Source organism: Triplophysa dalaica, chromosome 10, assembly GCF_015846415.1.
Source record: "Triplophysa dalaica isolate WHDGS20190420 chromosome 10, ASM1584641v1, whole genome shotgun sequence".
NCBI lineage: Eukaryota > Metazoa > Chordata > Actinopteri > Cypriniformes > Nemacheilidae > Triplophysa > Triplophysa dalaica.
In genome coordinates this window covers 1,963,639-1,974,846 of record NC_079551.1, presented here as the reverse complement: position 1 = coordinate 1,974,846, position 11,208 = coordinate 1,963,639, and the positions used below count along the sequence as shown (strand labels likewise).

Sequence of the window (11,208 nt, the reverse complement as noted above, 5' to 3'; positions counted from 1 at the left end):
GTCCCTCGCCATAGTGAAGCGCTTCGGCTTTATATTGTATAGCTTGAAAAAGGATGGCAAATATATGATGGACAAACCCACAAGAAGCAGAATAACAAACACATGTAACAATAATAACATTGTTTATGTAAGCACTGTGGACAGCGCCCAGTATTTTTACACAGACGTTTTTAGGTCTTCATAGAGGACGCATGAAGAAGGCAAATGCATATTTATTATATATGATCTGAATCTGAAGTGAAACTATGGAAAGAGGCACTTTCTTATTGACAGAGACTGAATAACAAAAATGACAGTGTATATGTCAGTCCTGTCTGCCCCTGTCCGTTCCCATGCCTCCATTGCTTTCCCCAAGGACTTCATCTCCCATGATCCTTCATTCTCCCTCACCTGTCCCTCATCAGTTATCACCCTCACTTGCACAACCCTTCTTATCAGGATTGCATTTATACTCTGTTCGGGTCTCGTCATGTTATGGTGTGTTATCATGTATCTCCTGGTTGTATCTGTGTTTAAATATATTAAAATGTATTTGTATTGGATGTCTCTGGTTTGTGGTCTGTGGCAGCTTGTGATGATATAGATGCGTTTGGAGGCCTGTACTGTACTCACAGTCCTGGGGTGGGTGGATCGATCCTTATATCGATACTATTGATACCAACCAATCCTAATATTCTAAGGATTGGGGCGATCGGGTGAAACCACCTGCAGAACCACCTGCTGCCCCAATGGAGGAATCCAGCTGCATGGCGAAGTTTTAAGCGCGTTCGGTCTTTTCAGGCACTTTGTTTTAACATTGTGTAATTTTATCCAAAGTCCAAAAGATTAAAACCTGGATATATCGTACGAATGATTTTAATATTACGGTCTGTTTCCCAAAAGCATCGTAACAGAAGTAGCACTTGAATTCAATCGTAGATCGAAATAATTTAGGCTATTAAGGTCGCTTTTATTAAAATGCTTTGTTATATGTGCATCATGACACAAAACAATGGCACTGGCATATTTTAAGATTTCTCAGGGCAAGCTATTTTCAGGTTAGACAGCTCAAAATTCATTTTAGTCTGGGACTAGTCTTAAGCCTTGCACTATAAAAAGTAATACCCACATAAAACTTATAAAAAGTGAGGCAAGTGGCTGCATTGGACTTTTTACGTTGAATCAACTTGCAGCCTTTTTTGAGTATAATAAACACTTTAATATTACTTAATACAAACGCAACAAAATCATGTTGAGCTAACTTATAGTACCAGTATTACTCAGTTAGATAAACCTACTTTTATTGGTAGAGGGAACTTATTTATGGGTTCCTACAAGTAACCTGTAATCATTTTATTTAGGTATTATGAACAATATTTTTCTTAGGAAAATTAACCTAATCATATGTGAATAAACATTTTAATTGAGTCCTGGCTATAACATCAAAAAATAAATCTAAATGTCTATATTCTAAGCACTACGGTAATTAACTTTACATAAACAGACATTGTCAATGACAATTACAAATTCAATTGAAGAAGAAAAATATGGAAAGATAGATCGAAGACAATAACATTTATTCAATGTCAACCAGTGCCACTTTTACAGCGACTACAAAACTGGCAATAAATGTGGCCACACATGTACACAAAATAAAAAAACAAACACTGTTTAAGTGCATTTTCAACCTGTTTTAAACAGTTAAGTGAAATATCCAAACTGCCCAATCTGCAATGTTTAGATAAAGGTAAATGTGATCCATAACATCACATTGCATCATTGCATCACATTGCATCATTTACAGTCCAACGTCCACATTAATTAAAGCACTTTTCAAAAAAAGAACAGCTGTTAGACTAATTATGTTAAATCAAAATGCAGGTAAAATTCTGAGACAATGCCAGATCCCATTGAGAAATCATAGAAAACAACTTGGTGGGGAGATTTGCATACTTGGATGATGGTTTAGGACGAATGTGATCCAATCCCACAAAATGCATCTCATTTATTCACACCAGTTTTGAGGGATACTTGAGGACGAGGGCATAGCAATGTTCAAACAGGAGGCATTATGCTTTTGACAGGTTTGGCACACCTCTGACCACGGTCTGTCCTTCTATGATAATCCTAATAGTGTGGGGCTGATGGCACATGTATAATTTCAGTTGGCAACTACCAATTTCAGCGTGCACCTCTGCTTCATCACAACTCTATTGGTCGAGACAAAAAAGAATTAAGAGTTTGGTAAGACAAACAGGAAACAAGATGAATATAAAAGACAGGTAGAAGACTGATAAGACACAGTCAATTTTACTTTTGTTGATAAGTAGGCCGTGTTCATCAATATCAATCAAGCTTCTATTAGTACATTGTCTATTTCTCACCTCAAATGCTTTCTTAATCATGTTTTAGGGGACCTTTTATGTGTAGAGACTGCTTGGGAGCAAGGGACACTCTTGGAAAATGGGGACGAGGGAATTGCATCACTTATGCACTTACATGCAAATGCAGTCAGGAAACTATCACTAACTTTGGGGCTAACTATCCCCTTAAACTATGCAACTCTTAGAACATGGCCTTACATATAGTTGTCCTTTAAAAGAATGAGAGAAGGGGGTTCTGACAATGTAGGGTGTTTTGATCAGTCTCTGGGTAGAATGAATGTGCTCACCATGTGTCATAACAACTTGCTCACATATTGGATGGAAAATCTTTTACATGAGACCTTTTTACCTCTTATCTGGATGATTGTCATCATTTGGGACTTGATTCTTTGACTGAAGACTTTTTTTGTGTTGAAAACTGACAACAGCTTTGGAGTTTTGCCATTCTCAGGAACTCTTCACAGATCTGTAAAGGGAAGTATACCATCTTAGTTACATACCAAAAGTGATATGTTTCTTCAATCATGGACAGTGTCAAGCAGTTAAGGATAATATTCACCATGTATTTATTTTTAAGTATGAAAAAATCAAGAATGAAATGTAATCTTTAGTCAAGTTTGTTGCCTTCTGTCTGTGGTTGGTACATAAAAACGTCTTCAGAAATGTAATTGTATGGACCCCACACTATTGTTTGCAATTTTACCTATGTTTACTTACCTGGGAATATTTATAGCTGTAATTTTATCTTTTTAAAGTTTTTCTTACCTGGATATGAAGCTTGAAGACCCCAGGTAACAAAATCAATTGGGTATCTACAGACCAGGAAAATGCATTTTAGAATAAGCTTAAAAATCAGTTGTAAATGTTACTTATTCAAGTGATAGGTTAAAAACCGTTTTAGGGTTTTTTATAACCAGAAATCTGTCATTAATAGACTATGAAGCAATTAAAAAAAACAGACAGACTACTAATCATACATCTCTACACTCAAATATGTGCATCTGCTTAAGTAATGCAAAAGTATACTAACATGATCTCTGAGGGAACAAACCGTTGATGTGCTGCGGAAGATGCTGCATCTGATTGGAAAAATCCCCGCCAGTGAAAAGTGATAATAATGCCATTGCCAACTTAAAATATTTGCGTTTGATGAACACACCTGCCACATCGACAGCTGCTCTAATAAATTGTTTTCGTCAACTCACTTTTATAACATTTCTTGTACACAATAACCACATAAAAAGAACTACCCAGATAAATTTAATTAGTTTTACTTAAATATATTGTTTTATAAAAAACTGATATATTTTAAGTAAAGAGGAAGTATATTGATACGTTTTAGTATAAAACAAATAAAATTCTGTAGATTAAAACCATTTAAATTAAATAAAACCTACTTTGTGAGTGAAGCACTTTTTACAGTGTGTCTGTGAAACCAGGGCATCATGTTTTTATTTAGTTTGTATGTGTATATTTTAAATTACTAAACTAAATTACCAAAAAAATACAGTGCAATAAAAATTAAACATACATTAAGTAAAGAATAAAAAAACAAGTTGTTGGTTCTTACAAGTTATGCATGTTTGTTGCTGGATTAAAGTTACTCATAAACAAAATAAATTAAAGGTACAATAAACATTTAGTTTGGAGCTAGAAAGCTAGATTATACATGGGCCCTAAAAAAATCTTTGTCACCTCCAGCCCACTCAAAAATGTGATAAAACGTGGTTCAACAAATACGTTGTTTTATCATTTTGATTTTTAACTTTTTAATTTTCCCTAGAATGTGCTAAATACATCGGCAATTACAGTAAGTCGTATCTACACATTGAAAAAGAATGACACATTGCACAACAAATATGTTAAACAACATTAAAGAATATTCACCAACCACATGCACATCGGGTGAAAATAATTAGCACACTTCTGCTACAAAAACGAGGTATGGGGTTTTCACACTAGTGTCCGGGGACCCCCAGTGGACCTCCAGAATGGTTTAAGTTTAAATTATTTGATTAACTAAAGACAGCAAAAGTTGAAAACTCTATAATTAATAATATTGCAGTTTAACTTTTTCAAAGAATATGTTGTCTTTGTAATATTACACATATATTTGTATAACAATTTAAATGCTTAATGTAAATTTTAATGTGGTGCTGTTGGTTTATTCATGTTAGACCAAATAAAAAAGCTACAACGTGCAAGATCATAACAAACGATAAAAACAGATGTAGTTCCTGTGGTCAGTGCATCATTGGTCAGATAGCAGACGAGATCGATCCTTTCTAATGTTGTAACATGTATACACCACCTCTGTCATTTCTGATTCCTGCAACGAGAACAAGAAAAAAAAAAGTCGTTATTGATTCAATGGATTACCGAGCATGTCGAGCCAAAAAAAGCATATTTATAATGATGACTCTTGTATCTATTCACACGATTCTGCTCAACACATTTCATACCGCTGCTCAAGTCTGTGTAGCAGTCGGGTGAGCAAACAAAATCACAGAGAGGATTATACTATATGAAATATACTCACAGCTTGCCTGTCAAGGAAGTCCATGAATTCCTGTGGAAAATATAGAATAGTGTGTATTGTAAAAAAGCTACTTTAGCTCAGTCTGTTTGTCTTGTTGTATATACATGACGTGGCAACTACACATTCTTCAACCACCTTTCAATTATTGTATATGGTAAGCTAACGTCTTCACAGTATAACACCTGTTTCAAAATAACAAACACAGAATTTCCTGTATTGACTCACATCTGTCATATGAATCCAAACCAGTATTGTTATCAAACCTGCAGATCTGTACCTCACTCAAATACAATGTTTATATGTGTTCTGGGAATATTTGAAGATAAATCTAACACAACGCTGGTAACGATACAAACACTTCATCATTGCTTTACCTTTGGCTGTTTGTTTTCTTGGTAGAATGTTAGATTTGTGTAAGTGATCTCATCTTCATTGGTCTGATCTGTAACAGTAATAACAGAAAACAACACAACACTTCTTTAGAAGTCTTTGTGCAATTGTTTAAACAGAAGCAATATTTATGAGTTGTGTTTCCTCTGACAGATCATCAGTAGTTGTCATTATTTACCGTGTCGTTGTGTGTTTGAGTGTTTCCCGCAGATGCAAAACATCAAAAGTGCCGCTACATTCATCACACATCCAACAACAACACAACAGTAGATCATTGTTTTCCCTGGTTGTGTGGGGTCTTCTGCTGGAATGATATGCGACAGAAACGCAATATAATGTCTTGTATAACAGTGACTGTATAGGACGTATAGTCGTGACATTTGTGTTTTTGTATTTGGGTCATTGGGTGAGTTTTAATACGCAGATCTGGCAACCCTGGTTATTGGTGAAATAACATGTACGTGTTATTATATGTTATTTAACATTTTATTTGTGTTATCTAGTTGTGCATGCATAATATGTGACATGTTTTCTTACAAACCACACACACACACACACACATTATACAGGTTACCTGGCACACTAGAACTTTCTGATGATAGAGATGATGATGGAGATGATGATGATGAAGATGAAGATAATGATGATAATAATTGATGGAGATGATGAAGATGACAACAATGATAAAGATGATAATGGTGACGATGATGATGGAAACGATGGAGATGGAGATGATGACGATGAAATATTAAACAATCACAGAAATGTAAATAAATCAACAGTACAAAACAGTAAATAAAAGTGCTGCTTTATTTATCCGGTTATGTGTTGATTTTATTGTCAGTAATGATGGTCATCATGAAATGACTACAGGTTGTTATGAAGATTTAGTATTCACAAACTGACTACAGTTGGTACAAGCCAAAGACATGTTAAACAGTACTCACCATGCACGATGTGTAGAGTGACAGAAATTCCCTCCATCGCTGAATCTGTTTTCACTTTATCTGTAACAGACACACCAGCAGAACACAATGAAGAAGAGTTCAGAGATATGTTTTTGTTTACTTTGGATGAATCTGGCTGTGCTTACCTGACACACTGGAACTTTCTGTTGACAATGGAGTTTGTGTAGATTCACTTATACTGACGGTACTGGTAGCTGAAATAATATAAGAGAATCACAAAAATGTGAATGAATAAATAACGACTGTCAGGACACATTTCAGCATGATGCTCGCATGTTTTATTGTGTTTCTGGAGTGTGGGCTCATTTGAACCGTCTTCAGTGCAGTCTATGAGAACTTAGACAGACAGTTCCATAAGTTTGATGGACATAGCACACTAAGTCATAAAACACGTTCTGAGCTTTAGAAGTTTAAATAGAATAGCTTTCTCAACCCCAAAATAATTTTATATTGTACTCACCAGTAACAGTAATGTTGAAACTCTTGATCGTCCGCTTATCTCCAGCGATGATCTCTAGTTGATAAAGTCCAGAGTGTTGAGATGTGATGTGTGTGATGGTGAGATCTCCAGTCTGATTGTTCATCTTCAGTTTGTCTCTGAATATCTCAGTCTCATCATTATAATATAGAGGATTAATATTGAATGATCTCTTGATTCTGGAGATGCGGATGTTTTTAAATCTCCACTCGGTCTTGTCATCTGTCTGTATGTCAGTGAAATCGGTGTGTAGAGTAACAGAATGTCCCTCCATCACTGACACTGACTTTACTTTACCTGCGTCAACAACATATGCAACTGCACACACAAACACACAAACACAGTTTTGTTTGTTATCCAAACAATAATCTACATACACATTTGTGAATGTGTACCGGAAGTGAAGTTGGGGTCACAAAAGTGTGCATGCGCAGTAATGTTTGTTTCTGTTTTTAAGATCAAACCCTCTGTAAACCTGAAAAACATAAGCAGTGCAGCAATGGATGGAGAAGCGTTGCTCAACAGCACTACATCACAGTATGTCAATGACTGGAAAATGGTGAACGAATGTTGTTGAAAACACTTCACAAACTGAATACAAATAGTACAAAGACTGTAGTATTGTACTCACCAGTAACAGTAATATTGAAACTCTTGATCGTCTGCTCATCTCCAGTGATGATCTCTAGTGTATAAGATCCAGCATGTTCAGCTCTGATGTTTGTGATGGTGAGATCTCCAGTCTGATTGTTCATCTTCAGTTTGTCTCTGAATATCTCAGTCTCATCATATGTGGGATTAATATTGACTGATCTCTTGATTCTGGCGATGAGAATGTCTTTAAACCTCCACTCGAGCTTGTCATGTGTCTGTATTTGAGCGAGATCAGTGTGTAGAGTAACAGAATGTCCCTCCGTCACAGACACTGACTTCACTTCATCACCAAACACACCTGAACAACACAAGCACAAAACTGAGTACATTGACACAAATTAAAGAATGAAAAAATAGTAAGAATCAAGAGATCTTATTAAACTTAAAACTCTTTCATTGTATGAACACAAAACCACTGAGACAATTCTGAAAATATCTTTTTTTGCGACTGAACAAAGATACACTACAGGTTTTTGTATAGCTAAGTGGAGTTGGAAAGTATGGTGTTGTTCTCAGAAGAGTGTGTGTTTGTGTAGATTTTGAAGTTTGTAGAGTTTGGGAACCGAGATGGGGTTCTTACCCAGAATCAGTTTCGGTTCTAAAAGCGCCTCTGCTGCGACACTTGGCCCAGCATTTGTTTATTTTTAAACCAGCCGTGTGTTCTGTCCAATATTTATCCAGCCATAGGAAGAAAACAACCCAGCTTTCTTAGAGTGTACCATATTTGGAAGATAGGAACATGTATGAGATGTATTGATGGCATATGATCCAAAGGCTGTACATCTACAGAATTTAATAAAATGATCAAAGACTCACTACACATAAATTTTAAATCAATGACAAGATCATACCCAGAGATTTCATTTGGTAACATCACAGCAAACTACAACTGCATTTAAATCAAGCAGGAAATAAAAACCATGGGATGTTGGTTTGGCTACGTTATCAAATTTAGAAAAAAAATTAATTGATCCATTTTTTTATGTATATTCATACCAAGAACAAATACTTGAAAACGCTGCCTTGAATACACAAATAATACACAAAAAATTGCTCAACCACCGAATGGCATCAACCTTAATATGTGCAGTGTTATTAAGTCATCATGAAAAGGTAACAATTAAAATGTATTAAAAAATATAGTTGACTTACCAACAAGACACCACAAACACATCAGCACAAGTAATGTGTGATCCATTATTTGACACGATAACCTTCTACACGTGATCTGAACACAATAGATATGTTATACGTCCAGGTTAATGAAACTTGTCTTATGTTGAGTAAAGTTAACTGGAGCTGGAGAGGTGTGGCTTTAAAAGTGTGTGTGTTCCTTTTTTGTTGTGAGGTATTCATCTTAGACTCGTAGATTAAAGACTCGTCCAGTGTGTCATTTTTTGGAGGATCTGTATCAGAAATGCAAAATGCAATTCGCAACGTTGCCTCTAGATTTCACTGACTGGACCTTTAATCCTTGAGGATTTGTTTTTGTACTCTCTGGATTGATTCTGTGATTGGCATGAAACACATAGCTGACTAATAAATTGTCATGTTTGAGTTTGTTCTGCATTATTGTGAATTTATCAACCGCAAATCCCTGTTCAGGTTACACATCAACTGAGATTTTAGAGATTCGGCTACAATTAGGAACTAGTTTGAGTCTACTTAAATTAATTCGTGGTGTATTTGTGTGTGAGTGATTTTTTGTGTTTGAGTTTAAGGACTTTTATTTTGACAGCCAGGCCTGCAATGTGTTTGAATGAGGGGCTTCACATATCCACCAATCAGAGAAATGTATCTTCTTCAAATATATGAGACTAATAACTGATTAATATGTATAACCGTACATTATTAATTAGCTATACTAATACTTTTTTATTTATATATGTTGGTCGTTTGTACTTGTGTTGGATGGCATATATTGGACAAAACATTTATCAATATTCTGGTTTTGACAAAAATATAACTGTTTTGACATAATTTACTTTACCTTAAAATTAAATTAAACCAGGTCATTACCTTTATTTTCAGAAAAGTTCAGTAACTGGATTTGCATTGTCGCAACACAGAGAATATTAGACCATGAACGACATGCACTCGTTCATTCAGTCTCAATTTGACTCAATTGACTCGTTCGTGGAGGGCGTATTCATTCAGTACGTTCAACCAATGAAACGCTCTGATAGAGCTCATACTCAAACGCCATTGGCTAATGTCTTTCCACGGTCTTTGCTTGAGACGGTAATGAATGAGAAATATCTAATCTTTCAAAAAGGCAAATAACATAAACTGTAGTACATTTCTTCAAATATCGCCATCTATCCACGATGCGCATCGTAACATTTTTGAATCGCGAAATATCGAAATACCAAATATCGTTACACCCCTACTATTAACATCAAGATTTGTCCAGCATCACAAAGTGCAACATTTTTTTCATCATTGTCATATTATTATTATTTATAGACATGTACATGAGGACATGCAACATATATGTGATTCTGTCGGTGTTTTCTCACAGAGACACGTCAAGAAGAGAAGAAAGAGACAGACGCATAGTTTTAAAGATGGAGACCTCTTCAACCGCTCATATTCTGATACAGATTATGACAAAAGTTTGGATGTAAATATCGCTTACATCATTCTTCGCTGGGGTGTTCCAATATTAATAATACATATGTTCTTATGTGACAAACAAAAAAACTCTTGTTGTGGCTCACTCAGTTCATGAGGTTGTCCTGAAAATGTGAAATGTTTAATCTCCAACACGCATCTGTAACAGATCAGAGTTTAGTAAAACTTTATTTTGCCATAGTAATAAAGTTTGCACTTTATAACGTTTCTTTTATTTTTGTATAATGCTAAACATTTTGTACTAGATGGATGTTTTGTTTTAAGCGTGACTCCAGGAAGACGATGAGTTTTCTTTATGTTAGATGTAAGGTGAGGTCTTATATGTCTATATTCTTAAATTATTCACATATTCGTTCTACATATAGATGATAGAAGAGATGTTATTCATCAACAGTGTGAAGAAGTTCTGATGTTCTTCTGTTATGATCTAACACTGATCCAACTGTTTGAACTCACTTTGTGTCTCTGTATATCGCCCTCTTCTGGTGGTGTTTGGGAAGTACAACTACACTGATTCAAGATTCAAAGGAGCTTTATTGGCATGATAAAAGAACATTTACATTGCCAAAGCACAAGATTAAATATAAACATGCACAAATACAGATTAAGATAAAAAATAAGATAGAATAAAATTAAAAGTCTATAAGTAAATATATATATATATATATATATATACATCTCAATAAAAACAGAAAAAGAGTTTTAATTAAAGTTACCAATGAGGGTGATAGTGTCAATTTGTGTGTGTTGTCCTGTCAATGTTGTTTTGTGTTGTGCTGGTTGTTCTTTGGTCGTGGCAGGACTTGACATATCTTGATGGGGTAACTGATGTCAACTGAGACACTTATTCCAGACAGGTGATACAGATTATAAGAGACAGTTGAAACACTCCAGTTTGGGGCTTTAGGAAAAGTAAAGGGGAGAAATGTTGAAAGAGAGAAAACGTAAAAGTGTTGTGTGAGTTTGAGAGTTGCAAAGAAAATAATCCTTAAGTGTGGAGGAGTTATATACGAGACGTGTGCTGTCAGATATAACATAAACATCTAGGAGACACCTGTATGTTTATAATTCAGAATGATCTTAAAACTTCACTTTCTAAGATGTTAAGCAGATGTTAAGCATGACATTAACGAAAATGATACACAGGCATTTTAATGCAACTGATAAGGAGTTGGTCAGAGT

At 35.2% G+C, this 11,208-nt stretch overlaps 1 protein-coding gene across 4 annotated transcripts; it reads right to left on the bottom strand.

Moving 5' to 3' along the window:
* Nucleotides 1-4,523: 4,523 nt before the first annotated feature.
* Nucleotides 4,524-7,494, bottom strand: LOC130429506 (uncharacterized). 4 transcript variants are annotated; one of them, XM_056758103.1, is made up of 9 exons: nt 7,370-7,494; nt 6,721-7,056; nt 6,386-6,454; nt 6,240-6,299; nt 5,867-5,884; nt 5,471-5,593; nt 5,277-5,344; nt 4,903-4,932; nt 4,524-4,692 (listed from the first exon to the last, which is right to left on the bottom strand). In XM_056758103.1, exons 1-9 carry the CDS (start codon nt 7,491-7,493, stop codon nt 4,615-4,617), a joined length of 906 nt encoding a protein of 301 aa, XP_056614081.1. In that variant the 5' UTR covers nt 7,494; the 3' UTR covers nt 4,524-4,614. The 4 variants fall into 4 exon arrangements, with proteins under 4 accessions (XP_056614081.1, XP_056614082.1, XP_056614083.1 ...); XM_056758104.1 differs by lacking the exon at nt 6,240-6,299 and having other exon boundaries at nt 5,471-5,596; XM_056758105.1 differs by lacking the exon at nt 6,240-6,299.
* Between the last annotated feature and the right edge of the window lie 3,714 nt (nt 7,495-11,208).